At 38.7% G+C, this 19,173-nt stretch overlaps 1 protein-coding gene across 2 annotated transcripts in view; it reads right to left on the minus strand.

The window, feature by feature from the left end:
• Window positions 1-987: 987 nt before the first annotated feature.
• The window catches only part of Chrdl1 (chordin like 1), a 104,660-nt gene continuing 86,474 nt past the window's right edge, over window positions 988-19,173 (minus strand). For both annotated transcript variants that reach the window (XM_051141382.1, XM_051141383.1), the window contains exons 7-9: window positions 12,476-12,543; window positions 4,828-4,996; window positions 988-1,618 (exon numbers count right to left, since the gene is read on the minus strand). In XM_051141382.1, the coding sequence (XP_050997339.1) occupies window positions 1,377-1,618; window positions 4,828-4,996; window positions 12,476-12,543 (479 nt within the window). In that variant the 3' untranslated portion in view covers window positions 988-1,376. The remainder of the gene's footprint in view (window positions 1,619-4,827; window positions 4,997-12,475; window positions 12,544-19,173) is intronic.

Here is a 19,173-nt window from a genome sequence, read left to right on the forward strand (position 1 = left end):
TTAGTCTGTCAAAGTATTTAATATATTGACAATTTGAATTCTGGAGGGTGATTTTTAAAACAACAACTTTTATTATGTTTTCAAGTGATGAAAGCAATATATGTTTACTATTGAAAATTTTAAAAATACAAGTGAAAGAAGGAAATAGGAATACTTAATAAGTCAGTTATCCAAAGATGATCTCTGTAAACATTCTGTCATAGTCCCTTCCAGGTTAAAAAAAAATCTAAGCACACACAAACTCTTTCTTAAACACAAAGATTAAGTATAATATACATATTTTTGTCGCTTGCTTTTTAAACTTAATATTTCCATGCCAGCAGTCTTGGTCTACAATGGTTTTCATGTCTGCATAATATTCTACAGTGCAGTTATATCATAATTTAGCCATTCCCTTATAAGTGAAAAATTGACAATGATTGCTAATATTATAGATGATGCTTGTGTCTTAAAAACCACCATTTGAATAATTTAACTTTAGAAAAGATCAGCAATATTTTCAAATAGAAAAGACAATTGGTTGAAAGTGACTTGTGTTTGAAATCTTGATTGTATTATCAATTAGCTTCATAACTCTGGGAAAGTCAGTTTATATACTTCATTGTATTTGTCATTAGCTGAGAAATAATGTAATTATAAGATTTTAGTGCTGTAAGACAGTAAAGGGGAGATAGAGGTTGAATAATAGATACTAAAACACCATTAGAATGAGTTATTTATATTTTATATAGCACAGTAGGGTTACCATATCAAAAACAATTTATGATAAATTTCAAAATGACTAGAAGATTTGAAGGATAAATATCAGAGGAGATAGAATGATAATTACCCTGAATTGATAATTATACATTGTATAAATGTCTTGAAATAACCTACTGTACTCCATAAATATAGACAGGTACTATGTCTCAAGTTTTTAAAAATGCAAAGTAAAATATAAAAATGGAACACAGTGATAAATTGCTTTAAATTTTCACATGGGGCTGATGATCAATGATCAGAACCTAATTTCCCTCCATTGTAACTCATGCATCTCTCATCTGAAAAGAGTACTGGATTGTGGCTTGAAGTGAGTTAGTTAGTGATTGAAAATGGGAAAAGTATGACTACTTTCCTAAAACAATGATAACATAAACTCTATAATTTAAAAAAACAAGAATGAACTAAGCAACTGGACATGTGTGTGAGGTTGTAGACACAAGAAATTCTCCAAGATATTTCTAAGTAGTTAATTCCTTCAAAGCAACCATCAGTCTCTCAGAAGAGGAAAGAATGAAGTTCATTCTTGCTAGACTATTATCATTAGAATTATATGACTGGTCATTTATGTTTTGGATGCACAAAAAAGGCTGGACAGGACTATGTTTGGATCTCATTCAACCAAAGGCAGGGCCACCAGCTAATGCACCTTTTGCCTTTTTACTTGGACACACTTTGCAGCACTTTCCATCTATCTTTTGAGGATACTTGCAAGGGTATCGATTGGGGCAGTGGATTTTCTTACATTCTTGCTTGGTGACATTACAAGTACATAGGACACATTCCACAATGCCAAATGCTCGTAGATTCGGGTGCCAGGACTCTCCGTGAGAATAGGTCTTTCCGTTGGAAACACACACTGGGAGAGAACACAGGAGTAAAGAGTAAAGATGAATTACTAGGATTAGAGTAATATCCATGAATTTGTTAAAATCTCAAATATTCTTTGCCCTTTTGTGGATAAGAATTTGCATTTACAGATATAGTCTCTGACTATAGCACTGTCTGGGTAATAAGCTACCTTCAACAGTTATCCATATACATCTCTAGTAGCCTTTGGATGCTTACAAATAGTCTGAGAAATCTGGAAAATCTGCAAATAGTTTTTAAATGGGGTAATGAATGAATACATGAAAGTAGAATTCTATTTGTCTTGAACATCTGTTAAAGAATCTCTATTAGAATGCAGTATTTTTAATATCTTGAGTGCCATAGAAATGGTGTGTGGTTTAAGAAGATGTGCTTCTGGACATAACAATATCCCAAAGAGATTTGCCATTTAGGAGGCTAGATGCAAAAATGACTTCTCTTTTCAAAGGGCCAGTTTGAGCTTGATCCTAAATCAAATTCACCCAGGATATAAGAGCCTAACCTGTCCATATAGACAGATGAGCATGGGGTTTAATGCTGCTAGATTATGTTTTGGTATAGGAAGACGAATGCTTAGACAAGAGTGAGAAGGACACACATGTGTTAGGTAACTTGTGAATTGGTGGCATTTTATGTCTCTAATCTTCAGATATTTTCCCCAGTTTCCCATTGGTAGCTGTTGTAGAAATGTGACTACAGCAAATAAGTGCTTGCCTTCAGGCAATTGTTGAATGGGAGGTATGGTCTTTGACTCGATGTTTTCTGAGACACCTTAAAAAAGCAGATACCTTGGCTACAGGCAGGGGCAACATATGAAGAAAAAGGGACACATAATATCCTTTCATATATGTCAGATTTACATCTATTAAGCTACTACTGTATAGCATAGAGCTAGGTTCCAGTAAAATAAATGGACAGGCAGTGCTGTGAATGGAGAGGTCTGAGAATGAATGTTCTGCCTTTCTGTAAGGCCAAGGCTGTGGACATGGCAAGCTGTAATTGGGTCTGGGTGTGTCTTTCAATATTTCCATCACTTCATCACACCCAAGGAGACCTGTCAGCATCTTAATCAATGTTATCTCTAGAGTAGGGTGGATTGCTTTGAGCAGGGATGGGGGAAGACATAGTCCCACTTAGGGCGTTTCTAGGAATTGACTGATTTGGCCGAAACACAGACTTGGGATGAATCATTAGGCTATTTCTTTCTCATCAAGTCCACTGGGTCACATTAAAGGATATGAAAGATGTTGGCTGCCTTTTATTGTCCTTTGCAAGCCCTGCCTAAGTACTGGGCACTCTAACAGGTCAGTCCCTGTAAAGTTTTCCAAGAACCTAACCTGGAGAAGATCCCAGTGCACAGTGAGTCTCAACAGATCTAAAGCCTGAGACTCGGGTATATGGACAGAATCACAGGGATCAGACAATATGTGCTGCTCTTTTCCCTACTGTTATCTCCCATCTCTCTTCCACACACTTAGCATTGTTTTCTAGACCAGTAACATTTTGGCCAGATTCAAGTTTCAAATGGAAGAGTCTTGTTGCTTTTCTTTTGTGAGTTTTACCAATGATCTGCACCTCAAGGGACCCCATCAGTATGGAGAGAGCTCAGGCAAAGGGTGGCCCATTTTAGGGAAAACAGGGCAGGCAGCACTATCAGAGTTCTCTATCTAAGCTTCATCTTCCTTCTAAATCTTTGGATTATGGGAACAGTTCAGACTGAGCAGAACCCCACACTCTGCAGTGGACTAAAATGTGGTCTTAGAAGGGAAGACAGCCTCCTCCCACCCACAGAATTCCAGAAGATGATTTTTAAATCATCCATCTGGGGTTTGGGCGTTAAGGTGAAGACAAGATTTTCTTCTCTGAACTCTAACAGAAAGGTCAAAAGAGAAGGGCTGTAGCCAAATGGATGTGTCAGATGAAGAAAGGCAAAGCAGCCAGAGCTTTTGTACGACGCCGAGGCAGTCAGGGGAAGAGGCTCTACTGTGAGAAATGAAGCGCTCTTAGGGACAGTATGGTATTTGGGACTTTCAAAATCTGTTTTTGTCCTCAATCATTTTTTAAGGCTTTACAATGCTTCCAGAGCATATGGAATCTACTAGGGGTAATTTAGCATTGAAAACTCCAACTGTATTTTTACCTAACTCTTCTTAACTTCCATAACATAGTATCAGAAAGCCTTGCAACTTACAAGTCATACATTTCAAATCAAACACAGATCAACACTACATATTTCTATCTATTTTAATAACCACAGTTTTATTAAATTATATTTACAGTTTTCTCTTAAGCCCACAGATTTTAAAAGTGATGTTTTTATGTATAATCTGAAATTTATATCTAACTAGGGACAGATGTAATGTTGGCTTGACCAGTTTTGTTGATATTTAACCTAAGACTTATTTATAATGGATTGTTTTTCACCCGTATTATTTATTCATTTGGTTTAATAATTTACTTTTATCCTGTTCAAAGAACTGCCTTTTAATTTATTTTCTCTCTAAAGAAAATAAAATGTGTTTGCAGTTATGTCAAAAAGGAACCAGTTGAGCTTTTGTTCCATAGAACTGATTGATAGGATCCCCAAGAATCGAAGAGCGTCTCAATATTATGATCTTCTTCTCCTCCCACCTCCACTACTGGATTTAGGGCATTGGAGGCCAGAGGGGAGAAAATTGGACCAATGAACATATATGGATGCTTATGCAACCATACTCATGGCTGACATGACTATAGTTTTATTCTGCTCAGTGGTCCCAGTGCTCAGCCAAGTGATAGTTTCTGGATAGCTCCCACTGGCTCACTCACTTGGAAGCATGATTGCCTCATTTACCACACTGAATCCAAGTCTCTAAGATTGGATTCATTCATGGTTAACAAGAGTCTCAGGAGAAAGGCTACTCAACACTTAACTCTTGAGAAGAGCTTCAGAATTGGTTGGCACCATGTACCTCTGAATGTTGGGTGGCCTGCCTATTAAAGATAGTGGATTTTCCCAAATGACCTCTAACTCCCAGAGGCACACAGGATACATTTGGGGAAAGTCCTACAAGCCCTCCCAAGTAACTTATTCATATCCGTTTTGCAGACTTCACATTAAGCTATCCATAGGTGCGTATACATTTTTTATGGGATTAAGATGTTATGTTCCAGGTTCTGTCTCTAAAGATAAGGCACCCTGAGGAGGATGCCCTTTACCTTGTCCATGTTTGTGCTTGTTATTGATGACAATCTGCACAATGGTCCCTGATGCTTGCTGGACATCCATAAGAGCTCCCCGGTGACTTCTACCTCCAGGAAAGCGGGGAGGACCTCCAGCTTGTCTGCTTGCCGGAGGATCATAGGGAGAACGGAGGTAAGAATGTCTCTATAAATGAGAAGAAAAAAATAGTCTAAAACAAATATCAAGAGTGAGATGGCAGGCACTGAGTTATATACGCTGGCAGCAATTTAGTAACTTTGATTCTTAGTAATGAACTCAGATCTGAACTGTATATCTTCATGTAACAGCAAAGGTAAGGATGTGACTACGAGAAAGCATCACTGAAAATATGCTGAGGTTTTCTTCTTTTTTTGTAGATTGGACTAGATTCATAGAGAAATCCCCAAGAAAGAAAACATCCCCAAAGGCTAAAACACCTTCCTGCTAAGAGACTTACACTTCCCAGTTTGTTACTCTGCAAAACAAGGCAGAAGGGAACAGGTCACAAGACAATGTACTAAGTGGTGGTTAAATTATAAGAAGAGATACTGGGGAGAGTTTGTGATGGGGCCACGAACAGCGGGAAGCCTTTGAAAAAAAAAACATAGGCATTTCGTGGAGAATATTCCAGGCAGACGTTTCCAAATTGAGAAGGTGTAGCAAAGAACACAGAGTCCTTAAAAGGGAACAGTTGAAGGATAACATTCCAAAAGGAGGTTGGAGCCAGGCAGTGGAGGACTTTAAATGAAAAGCTAAGGGTTAAGTACTTTATTTGGTTAAAGACAAAGGTGGGAGTACAGAAGTCTTTGAGAGTTTTTTTTTTTTTAACAGAAAAATGACTTAATCAACAATTTGTTTCAGAGCACTAAACCCTGTTATGTGTAAGTGACCTGGAGATGAGGAAAAGATGGGAGGGAAACAGGGTCTTGAGAATGTATCCTGTAAGTATAGGCACAGGTTACAGGCAGAAGATCACACAGCTGAGCACTTCGCTGATACACAATACTGGTAGGATGCAGGTTCTCCAGAGTCAGAGACTTTGGTTTACTCACTGCTACCTCTCCAGTGCCTAGTCAGACGTGTAATATCTAGACTGCACTCATCCATAGCTGCTAAGAGAATAAAATTACTTTCCCAAGGAAAGTGTTGAGTCTTGCAGTACTAATACAGCAACTGCTAGCTAGTCTTTCATCAAAAGCTCAAGGCTGTGGTAAGACCAGCTTTTCTTCTCCCTCTTTTCCCCTGGAGGTGCGGTAGAGTGCAGGTTGAAGGGGGATATCTTGAATAATAATGAAACCTTAAGGGTTAGAGCATTAGTATGCATTGTTGTAGAGACTCAGGTTATGACGGCAAGCCCATGAAAGGATGTCACAGGCAGTTCAAAAAGAAGATCTTTAAATGGAGGTAACAGAAAAATTTACATAGTTGGGGCTTACCATAAAACAGACTTATTTTGCTATGTATCCTAAGCACATCCTCTGGAAAAATTTGCTTTGGGAGAAGAGAAAAGTGATCAGAAGCTGGACTTCAGACATAAAACATTATTATCTGCATCTAAGAGTCCATTCTGGCACATTGCCATAACAATTCACACAAACAAGAATTTGCTCCAATTTGTTATCATGCACATGGATAAGATTCTCAGGGCAAACATCTCATCCCCACAACAGTTTTTATGTCTCTGTTTGTCATAAGCGGTTGCATTCCACAAAGGCCATTACAGGATGTTCTTTCCTTCCTGTTGTTTGACAACATTTGGCCAAAATAACACAAAGAAGGAGGTTTGCTGGGTGGATGTCCTACTGCTGCTGAAAGAAAGGTGTTCAACAGCAATACAATTAGAGAGGGTCATTTAGTGACCTGGGAGAAGTCACAAGTACATGATGTTCTCTGACTCACAATGGTGAGTGCAAAATGCACAACTGGTCTTCAGCACTGAGGAGTAGGATGGACAATGGTTTCAAACAGATGCATTGGAGATTTTGAGCAGAGGGCCTGCTGTAGACTGCTCGGCCCCACATGTTCATCTTAGGTATGAAATGTCTTCACTGTCTTGTCCATTTCACACATGGTCCTTGCCTGATGGTACTGTTTGGCCAAGTTGTGGAACTTCTGATACGTGAGATGTTTGTTTGAGGTTGGTCACTAGATGTGACCTTTGAAACTTATCTTTCCCTCCTATCCCAGTCCAATTCTTTACATCTAGCCATACCAGTGGGGAGCTCCGACCATTGCTCCAGATGCTACAACTTGATCCAATTCTGCCACCTTGCCTACCTTGCCATGGTGGTCTGATAGGTCTTAAATCTGAGTGTCAATCTCTCTTTCCAAGTAGCTTCTATCTGCTATTTGTCACAGGATAGAAAGAACTAAGATATCTTGTCAATCTTCTGTTTTGCAGGTAGAAAAGTTGAGGACACAGAGTAGAGAGGGTTTGTTCTGGATGACAGGTTTTGAGGATGGAGTGGGACTATTTAGAGCTAAGTATTTAGGATGTGTTACCAGGGAAAAGAGTGAAGAGGTAAGGGATGGGGCAAAGGTGAGCATTAAGTCTTACTTAGACAGCAGCAAGAAAAAGAGGGAGGAAGAATGGTCTACAAACTCTTGGCTAAAAGTTCTTCAAAGAAGAAGAACTTTCAGCTACAGCATTTATAACAACATGCACAAATAGAACTCTATCATGACTGTGTATATGGGTTACCTAAGGAGCTGTAAAAAAATGCTAGGAACTGGGTGTCATTCCCAGATTCTGATGTAACCGGTCTGAGGTGAGTCCTGGGTATCAGGAATTTTACACACCCTACAGATGCACCTAATTTGAAAATGGGGTAGGGAATCACAGACATAAAGGAATTTCTGTTTGGGGTGATGTGTGTGTGCGTGTGTGTGTGTGTGTGTGTGTGTGTGTGCGTGCGTGTGTGTGTTTACTTTTTCTGCTCTTGAGATTATATTATAATTGTAGCATTTCTCCCTTCCTTTTCCTCCCTCGAAAGCCCATCCTTATATGTCCATCCTTGCTCCCTTTCAAATGTGTGACCTCTGTTTTCATTAATTGCTACTGCATGCAAAAACATGTATGTATATACATCCATATTCCTAAATATAACCTTCAGAGTCTGTAGAATGGCTGCTTTGCAGTCCCTCTTCTGACCAAATAAAAAAAGTTCACAGGCCAGTCTGATTGTGTAAACTTGAGTATAGAAAGAAAAGGCATCAAGACCTTGGAATTGTAAGTGAAATTGGAGCTTATCTTAAAAATTAGTTGTAAAAAGGCTGCTTGAGAAGAGAAAAAAAAAAAGGCAAAAGAGTTCACTTGAAATGTAGCATTTTGCTCATGTTTTGGTCCTTCTGACTTACTAACTTGAAAGTCTGAAAGTTCAACCTTTGATGTAGGTCTAAAAGAATATTTTCCACTGGGAAAAAGCTTCCCCATCGCAAAGGCTCACCCAGAAACACATTGTTTCCTTGTTCTTGTGTTTAAAATATGAGAAGTTTGCATGGGCTCACTCATATATGTAATCAAAGAAGTCGATCATATTAGGATGTTTTACCAGGGAAAAGTACAGAAGAGGAAGGGATGGGGCAAAGGTGAGCATTACGTTTTACTTAGCAGCAAGAAGATCTGGCACGCTACTAATTATATACAATAATAATGAAGTTCATATTGGACACATCTAGAGGAAAGAATTTTGAAAGCTTTCACCACACATAAATTATAGATGAGGAGAGAGATACGTTTAGTATGATTTAAACATTAAACAATGTATATATTATTGAAATACTACATGGTACTCCAATGACTGATAAAGTTGTATGTATTAGTAAAGTTTTAAAGAAAGGATAATGGGGTAGGGGTGCTGAAGAGATGGCTGGCTCAGCAGTTAACATGTATTGCTCTTGCACAGGATCTTATTTTGATTCCCAGCACCCATGTTTAGTGGCTCAGAAACATGTGTAACTCCAGCTTTAGATCTGATACCAAGTCTTCTGGACTCTCTGTGCACTGCATTCATGTGAACACCCCTTCCCACATATATATTTGAAACTACAAATAAAAGCTTTTAAATGGGATAATAAATTTATTGGTAGAAATGGAAACCATGAGGGCCCTGAAAGGATCTTCATTGGGCATTTTTGATTCTAAATATTTTCTTATAGATTTGTGAGATATTACCATTGGAAGAAATTGAACAGCGGGCACACAGAATCTTTCTGTATTGTCTCTGATAATTGTAAGCAAGCTATAGCTATCTGAAGTTAAAAATAAATTTAGGTTTGAAAAGTGTCTTCAGAATGTATGCTAATCTACACAGGCACAAATTATTATATGTTAATCACTATCAACCTACAGTCCCTAGCTGGAAGAACTAATAGGCCAATCTCTTTCCCTAAACATTTAAAATGTTTTCATTAACTTCATTATAAAAATTAAAGATTAATAACATCCTACACTGAAATTAAAGAGGCACAAAATCTATACCTTTCAGTAAAAATTTATACAGGTAAAATAGACATTCTGACGTTATTTTCTGAAAATGTGACTGATATATGGATTTTTATCTGTTTCATGCTATTTCTATACTGTGCTAGCTAGTTTTATGTCAACTTGACAAAAGCTAGAGACACTGGAGATGAGAGAACCTCAATTGAAAAAAAATACCTCCATAAGATCAGGATGTACACATGCCTATTGGACATTTTCTTTTTAAATATATTTTATTAATTTATTCATATTACATCTAAATTGTTATCCCATCCCTTGTATCCTCCCATTCCTCCCTCCCTCCCATTTTCCCCTTACTCCCATCCCTTATGATTGTGGCTGAGGGGGATTACCTCCCCCTGTATATGCTCATAGGGTATCAAGTCTCTTCTTTGTAGCATGCTATTCTTCCTCTGAGTGCTGCCAGGCCTCCTCATCCAGGAGACATGGTCAAATATGGGGCACCAGAGTATGTGTGAAAGTCATACCCCACTCTCCACTCAACTGTGGGAATGTCCTGTCCATTGCCTAGATAATAGTTGATGTGATGCTGTCCCTGGGCTGTTCGTCCTGGGTTCTTTTAGAAAGCAGGGTGAGCAAGCCATGGGGACCAAGCCAGTAAGCATCACCCCTCCATTATCTCGGCATCAGCTCCTGTCTCCAGGTCTCTGCCCTGTTTGGGTTCTAGCCCTGACTTCTCTCAGTGATGGACTGTCACCTGGAAGTACAAGCTGAAATAAACTCTTTCCCCCATGACTTGTTTTGATCACAGTGTCTTATCATAGCAATGGTAATGATAATTAAGGAATATACCAAACTTTTCACTAGCTTAATGGTAAATTTAATGTCATTTACAGGGTCAGGGAACACAACTCCTCATACATATTTCATTCTACCTTATATACCCTTTCACTCAGTAGATGTTTATTTACTGGGTGCCTACTATGTGCCAGGTACATATTTTCCATGACTACAGATGCTATGCATTATCCAAATCATATTCCACAATATCAAACTCCCTCAGAACAAAGGAAACTCGTCATCCATAATAAAGTGGAACCATATGGCCATTATGGTCTACCAGTCCCAAGTGTTTGCTCTTCTTGCTACAAATCTAGATTAAGTCATCCTTTATTGTATTTTAGGAGGAATAGGGAAGCTCCAAGACAAATATGGGGCTTCTGGGCATCATAAAAGAAATAAAAGGAGAGCAACATTTCCCAGCAAGACTACTGAAGTGGTCTCAGTGCTTACTGTGGAAGCTAAACAGCATAAGGTGACTGGAGCGAAAGTTTTGAATGTCATGTAGCTGACAGCCACTAATGCAGTTGCTCTTAACTTCTTAACAAAACAAAAAAACTGGCTTGAAGACAAGAGAAAATTCACAACACAGAAAACTGAGACGGCTACCATGTTTTGTTAGGATCTGTATTGGAATCTCATTCTAAATCAGACAGAGTGGAACGATGACAATCTTTCCCTGAAGTGAGAATTCAATCTTCCTTCTGTGATATATGTTGCTTTTGTGAGATCTCCAGAGTATTGCTTTTCCACCTTGTCCACAATTCTACACTAACTCTAAAATAACAATGTTCAGAAAGCAATACCACCAAGAAGTAGAATAAATTGAAACTATGTACTATCATTGCTAAAGCTTTTGGTATGGCGTTGGCACGATGGGGTGTGCAAGTCAGAACTAGCCCCTGGGATGGCAGTGAATCCTAGCCTAAGTGACATGCTGATGTTTGCATCTGTCACTCAATAGCAAATTCTGTGAACTCCTTCATCATGCCCGTCCTATTTATGAACATAACCTGCTCTATAATTACTTAGTCTCCTGTCTTACTCACATTTTCTAAGATTTTACAAAATCAGTTAACTTTATCTATTGTAAAACTGATTCATACTATGGAAAAACATTTTTAAAAATCACAGAGGATAAAGTTGAGAATAAAATTCTGCTTTTCCTCATGTCTATTTCTATCTCTCTACTATCTTATCATACTGATCTTTCATATAGTTCTCTTTATACATTTTTTATAAATGCACACACAAATTTTATATTTGTTTTATTATGTGTTTGAGTTTCTTTCTGCTTTACTACGTTTAGATACATTTTTACTTTTTAAAAATTATTATTTATTATGTATGTTCACACATGGACAATGATATGTTTGTGTGTGCAGGTCAGAGGAAAAGTCAAATTGGTTCTTTCCTTTCATGATGTGGGTTCTGGAGTCTGCTGAGCCATCTTGTCAACCAGTTTTATATTCTTATTAATAACATTACAATATGCCAATAATTGGGTATATGTAGCCAGGCCTATATTGATAAATATTTATGTTCATTTGTTTTTAACTCATGAAAACAATTCTGTAATGATTTTTAACAAGTAGCTTTTATAGAGAAGGTTTATTGAACACATGTTTGTGTGCAATGACAAACACCCTTGTACATTGGAAACACTTTTTTATATGTTCCTTAATGTGATTCATTCTTTGATCTAGAGCATTTCCTTTGTAAATTCTAAGATGTTTGAAGAATAACTCTTCTTAGAAATTCATTCTTAGAGATGGTCTATTTTGTTAAGTGATTAAACTTACACTATTAGCTATATATAGTGATACCTATGAAAATATTACATATACATACATACATACATATGTACGTACAGATAGATAGAAAGATAGACCTACTTGTCAGGCTTATTCTGAGATTTGTGCTAACAACAGAAACAAGGATAAGGTGATGGGGGCAAGAATCTGGCCCACAATCTTTCTTTTCTTTTAACTGTATGACCCAAAGTTCTCAGGTTTATAAGGAATCTGACCAAAAGGATGAAGTGGACTATGTTAAAATCCCACTGACAGTCTTCCTTGTTGAGAACAGAGGTAGTGACTGTCTTCCTAAGAGGGAGCATACTGACTTGTCAGGTCTGATATAGACAAAAGGCCAAAGTTGCTTTGTGCTCATGTTCTGGCCCTACCAATGATAAATGTGTAGGGGTTGGTGATGACATCATTTAATTTTTCTGAGGAATGAGGAAAAAATGATTTTAGAAATGGGTCCTCTTTTGGATTTGACAGACTAATAGCCATGGGGAGAAAAAAGCTTGGCTTGCCGCTGTAGAGTGTGGAAATATTGAAGCTCTTCACACTTACTGCTTCTCTGTTGGCAGGTTGCCGGAAGATCTCACCATCAGAATGTTCCCACGACAGTTCTCCATCCCCTGTTTATTAAAAAGGAATAAAGAAAGAATCATACATACATGGAAGGGAAAACTATCACCCGTCTGACCCCCGCCACATTTTTGAAACTATGTTTCTAAAGTTCTCAAGGCATTTTAGCTCTGTGGCTACCCTTCAAGAAACAGCAGTGAAAATTTTCCCTGGGTGGGCCTCTTGATTCAAAACAACTCAGAAGAAAGTTATCATTTTCCAAATGTATCAACTGGTAACGTTATCCAGAACTTGGAATATAAAAAGAAAAATAATCACTTTTCACCTTAGTATAGCCATCATCATCACTTTCACTTATTTTATTCTAGTGACAGCTAAGTATTTTGCAGATCGTATTTAATCTGTGTTTATCCTACCCTTAAACAGTGAGTTTTCAAGTTTTCATTAGTCAAGACCAAGTTCACCATTATGTTTCTGAGAAGCTGTGAATTGATTCAAAAGTAAAAGAAAAACATGCTGTGATTGGAGTATTTATGCAAGAAATATCCAAAATGCTGTCTTTTTTATTTTTCATATATTTTAGTTCATGTATGCTTGCTATATTTACAACATTTCCACTCTTCCCTTCCCCTCCAATTTCTCCCATGTCCCTCTTTCATTTGCTCTCAAATTCATGAATTCTTCTTCTTTAGTTTTTCTTGTTACACACACACACACACACACACACACACACACATACAAACACACACACACAAACACACACACACAAATATGAACATGTACACATATCTACACAGATATATTTCTAAAATTTATATGGAAGCCAAAGTAATCCCAAATAAAAAGAATAACGTGGTAGGGGTTACCATGTTGCATTTTAAGCTATATGTCAGAGCTATAGTAATAAAACAGCTTTTATTTTGATCTGATACACCTTTCTCTAGGTCTATATGACTCATTTTTTTGGACAATAAATCCCCCGTTACTGAAGTCTTCCATAATCGCTGTGGTTTCATTGTAAAGTAGGCCTTGCTATGCTGTTGTGGCTAACCTAGAACTCACTATGTAGTCGAGGTTATTCTGGAGCCCATGATCCTTCGTTCTCTCTTAAGTGATGGCATAGCAGGTATGCATCACCACACACAACTCAGAGTTTAACTGCTTCTACGAGAAAGATTTTACACTAAAGTTTTGTGAAATATAAGCCTACAAAGGATATTGGTATTCATTAGTTGATTGAAAAAAACTGGGTAATTTTGAAGAAGTTTGGTTATCTATGACCCTACAAGCATATATATAAGTATATGTAATACATAATGTATATGTAACATATTATGCTAAACAAGAGCTATCTGTTGAACAGGACACAGAATACTGAAAAATAGAAATTTTCTTTTTGTTATAATTCATCTCCCAGCTTTTCAAAACCTTGGAACTAAATAGTAACATGTTAACTGGTTCAGTATATGATGGTTACATTGGGGAACTTTATATAATATTTCAGGGCTTGTAAATGCTTGAAAATTAGTTTGAATTCCTCCTGCCTCAACCTCACACTTGCTAGGACTACAGGTTTGAGGTACAGTGCCCAAATCATTGACTTAGTTCTGATTGCCTGAGAGACTTAATATCCTAGAAATGTAGAAAAAAATCAGACCCAGTCGTGTCCAAGTGTTAACCGAATAGATGCAGAAACCAGAGCTCAGACAGTAGAAGTAGTTATTCATAGTTAAACAATGTTCATGGAAATTAGCACCCAAACTGTAGGCCTCCACATTCCTAAATAATCATATTCATCCTATGAGAGCATGATTTACTCTTTGTTGTTGGTGACAGCATCACCATCATATGATGGAACCTGGAAACCTCTGATCACCCTGATATTTCTTTTCTACTCTTTTCCTCCTGAGGACTCATAAGTGTCTTATATTTTTAATATTTTGTTCATTTTGTTTTTCCCATTATAATTTCACCATGAAAATCAAGATTTTTTGTCTATCTTGATCATTGATGTAATATTACCATTGACAATAGCAATTAGCACACAGTAATTCATTTAACATTAGTTGCATGAATGAATAACACAACCTTATAAATAGTTTTGACTGCTAAATGTTTCATAGTCTTTCACAGTCAAACTGTAATTTACTTGAAATGAGAGAGTGTGTCTTAGACTATCTTTGTATCTTCTTGGTCACTGCTTTCCAAAGTATGGTCTTTCTGTCATCATCTGGGAATTTGATAGGCACTCAAAAGTTTGGATCTCAACCCAGACCTACTGAACAGAAACTATGGGATAAGGGCCAATAGTTTAGGTTTTGATGAGCTCTTCAATGAAGTGCATATATAAAGAAGTTTCCTTCTTGTGTGAGTGAAGATGATAGACAAAGACTACATGAATACCTATGTGGAAACTATGGCTGGCTACAGTGAGAGTTGGCTATGACTGGAAACAATGCTGAATAGTCAAATAATGAGCCTTGAGTGCTGCATAAGTAGAAAGACTGATACTATGGCAAGTGAGACAAAGCATGCTGGGCCCCTGCCCTCAAGATATTCACGCTGTATTTGGAAGTGACTAGAAATCAGTTTAAGATACAGATTAAAGGTGGATTCCAAGATGGCGCCGACCAATAAGCCACGCATCTGATCTACTCCGAGGAGACCAGAGACATAAGTGGAGCAACAGATTGCTGGACTTTGAGAACTGTAGGTGAGTGGGGCCCCAAAGGCCGAAGACCAAACAGGGGCCCTACCCTCCTGGGACAAGCAACATCCCAGAGGTACTAAACACACTCCCCAAACTCTGGAACGGAATTCACATGCAAACTGCAGCCTGTATATAAAGCACAGACTCGCTGTTTGGGGAGGGGACTTTCCAGAGTCCCCAGCCAGAGGAGTCTTAGTGAAGAGGGTAAATCTGCCCTAGGTCCTTCTTCCACACCACCCCAAACTGCGGAGGTCACCCGCCTGGCGGAGTGGAAACACAGGCGGCTGGACCCAACAGAGACAGCTAAAGCAGGACTGCAGCTCGCTGGCCTTTCGGGGCCCAACATAACACCGATCACAGCAGACTGAGCCTGCAAACAGAGGCAGTGAGAAATCAGCTTGGACTGCTTCCACAGACCTATTGGGAGACATGGGTCTTGCCTAGAGCGATAGCTGAACATCACAGCCCTGCGGGAAGACCTGGTTCCACGGGCTTCTGCCAGAGCTCCGCAACCCTATTGTTCCTACCCAGCTGCAAGGCACTGGCCCGGCACTCCCAGAACGAGAGCCTAGCTGGGGCTCCTGGCCCGAGCAAGGCAGGCACTCCCACATCATCGGGAGACGAGATGTGGATGGGTCGTGTTTGCAGTGTCTAATTGCTGACCTAGAGCATTAGTGGAGCGCCATAGCCCGGCGGGAAGATCTGGTTCCCCGGGTGACCTACAGAGCTCTACAAACCTAGTCTCCCTAACCTCCCAGCTGCAAGGCACTGGCCCTGCACTCCCGGAATGAGAGAGCCTAGCTGGGGCTCCTGGCCCCAACAAGGCAGGTACTCACACATTATAGGGAGAAGAACCGTGGGTCTTGCTCGCAGTGTCTAATTGCTGACCAAGAGCAACCTTGGTCCCTCCAGGCATATAGTTCTGGGAGAGGTTGGACACCGCTACAGGGTATAGAGACAGAGCTAAAAGACAGCTACACCCCCAGATGATCTGATCTACCTGAGGTCTTGACTACAAAGCCACAAGAAGAACAGGCAGCTGGGACCAACTTACACAACCAGAATGTTTGTGTGCGGACCTTATTCTAGGTCCCAAAACTGCCTATCTGAATTACAGCAGTAAAGTCCAAACAGATATCTACTCTGGCTGACTCAGCCTGGAGCCAACAGTGCAGAGGAAAATCACCAGGAGTGAAACCGGATCACCTACCTGTTCCACGGAAATACTCCCTGATCTCCACAGGCAAGAGCACCTGACCTATAATCAGTCATCAATTAACCACTCTCAACCAGTGAAGGTCACTACAAAATACCTTCCAACATCAGAGCCATCAAAATGACAAGAGGACAGCGAAAGAATGCTAACAAAAACCAAAACAGTTTGGCATCTCCGGATCCCAACATTCCCAATGAAAACAACCTAGAGAATCTAACAGCAATGGATAGGCAAGAAAATGACCTCAAGTTCTTAGTAAAGAAAATGATAATGGAAGAAATAAATAAAATCTGTAAACAAATGCAGGAGGAGGCAAACAAGAGGGCTGAAGAGTTAAAAGAGTCATATAAAGAGGCACTTGAAGAATTTCAGAAAAATATAAATAACCAGATGATGGAAATCATTAAAACAGTACAATACATGAAGATAAAAATGGAAGCTATGAAGCAGGAACACACAGAAGAAAAACGTGATCAAGAGGCATCAAAGAAGAAAGCAAGCATCTCAGAGGTGGCCTTATCTAACAGATTGCAAGAAATGGAAGAATGAATATTGGGACTTGAAGATACAATCGCAGAACTGGAAACAACCATTCAGGAAAATGCTAAATCTGAAAAGTTCCTGACACAGAGCATTCAAGAATTAAAAGACAACATGAAAAGACAAAACTTGAGAAAAATAGGGATAGAGGAAAGAGAAGGTAGCCGACCCCACAGCTCAGAACATATCTTTAATCGAATAATGGAAGAAAATTTCCCCAATTTGAAGAAGGAGATGCATACGAGCATACAAGAGGCCTACAGAACATCAAATAGAATAGACCTGAAAAGAAAATCTTCCCGCCACATAATAATAACAACACAAAATATACAGAACAAGGAAAAAATATTGAAAGTGGCAAGAGAAAAAGGCCGAGTAACATATGAAGGCAAACCTATCAGAATTACTCCTGACTTCTCAGCAGAGACCATGAAAGCCAGAAGGGCCTGGACAGAGGTGCTGCAAACCCTAAGAGAACACAGATACCAGGCAAGACTACTATATCCAGCAAAATTATCAATAACCATTGACGGAGAAGACAAGTTATTTCATGACAAAAACAAACTCAAACAGTACCTAGCCACAAATCCGGCTTTACAGAAGTTACTAGAAGGTAAACTCCACCCCAGCTGGTCAAATTACAACCAAAACTACATAGGAAATAGGTAACTATACCATTGCAAATTCACAACCTCACAAAATCTCGACTGTTACAAATATCAAAAATGAAGGGACTTACCAATCACTGGTCATTAATATCTCTCAATGGCAATGGTCTCAAATCTCCAATAAAAAGACACAGACTAATGGAGTGGATGCACAAACATGCCCCAACATTCTTCTGCATTCAAGAAACACACCTCAACCACAAGGACTGACATTGCCTCAGAGTAAAAGGTTGGGGAAAAATATTCCAAGCAAATGGTCACAAGAAACAAGCTGGGGTAGCCATTCTAATATCTAATAAAATAGACTTTTAACCAAAATTAATCAAAAGAGATGAGGATGGACACTTTGGACTCGTCAAAGGTAAAGTCAACCAAGAAGACATCACAAGTTTGAACATCTATGTTCTGAATACAAGGGCTCCCACATTTGCAAAAGAGTTATTAACAAAGCTTGCCCCACTCATCGATAACCACACATTAATAATGGGAGACTTCAACACCCCTCTTTCACTCAAGGATAGGACTTTGATTCAACAACTAAGCCGGGAAATAACCTCATTAACCAATGTCATGAATCAAATGGATCTAACAGATATCTACAGAACTTTCCACCCAAACGCAAAGGATTATACCTTTTTCTCAGCACCCCATAGAACGTTCTCTAAAATTGATCACATAGTTGGTCACGAAGCAAACCTCAGCAGATACAAGAAGATTGAAATAATACCTTGTATCTTATCAGATCACCATGGTCTAAGGCTGGACTTCAACAGCAACAGAAATAACAAAAAGCATACTAACACGTGGAAACTAAACAACTTTCTACTTAATGACACATGGGTCACGGAAGAAATAAGGGAAGAAATAAAAGACTTCCTGAAATTCAATGAAAATGATGGAACAACATACCCAAATTTGTGGGACACATTGAAAGCAGTGCTAAGAGGAAAATTCATAGCACTAAGTGCCTTTAAAAAGAAAAAGGAATCATCCCACATAAACAACTTAACAACACATCTGGAAGCTCTAGAAAAAAAAGAAGCAGAAACACCCAAGAGGAGTAGACGCCAAGAAATAATCAAACTCAGGCCTGAAATCAATAGATTAGAAACAAAGAGAACAATCCAAAGAATCAACAAAACCAAGAGCTGGTTCTTTGAGAAAATTAACAAGATAGACAAACCGTTAGCCAATCTAACTAAAAGACAGAGAAACACTATCCTAGTTAATAAAATCAGAAATAAAAAGGGAGACATAACAACAGACACCGAAGAAATACAAAGAATTGTAAGAACCTACTTTAAAGGCATTTATGCCACAAAATTTGAAAATTTAATGGAAATGGACAAATTTCTCGACCGATTCCATTTGCCAAAATTGAACCAAGACCAGATAAACAAATTAAATAGCCCTATTTCGCCTATAGAAATAGTAGCAACCATTGATAGTCTCCCAATCAAAAAAAGCCCAGGGCCAGATGGTTTCAGCGCAGAATTCTACCAGTCCTTCAAAGAGGAGCTAATACCAATACTATTCAAACTATTTC

Source organism: Acomys russatus, chromosome X (assembly GCF_903995435.1).
Source record: "Acomys russatus chromosome X, mAcoRus1.1, whole genome shotgun sequence".
NCBI lineage: Eukaryota > Metazoa > Chordata > Mammalia > Rodentia > Muridae > Acomys > Acomys russatus.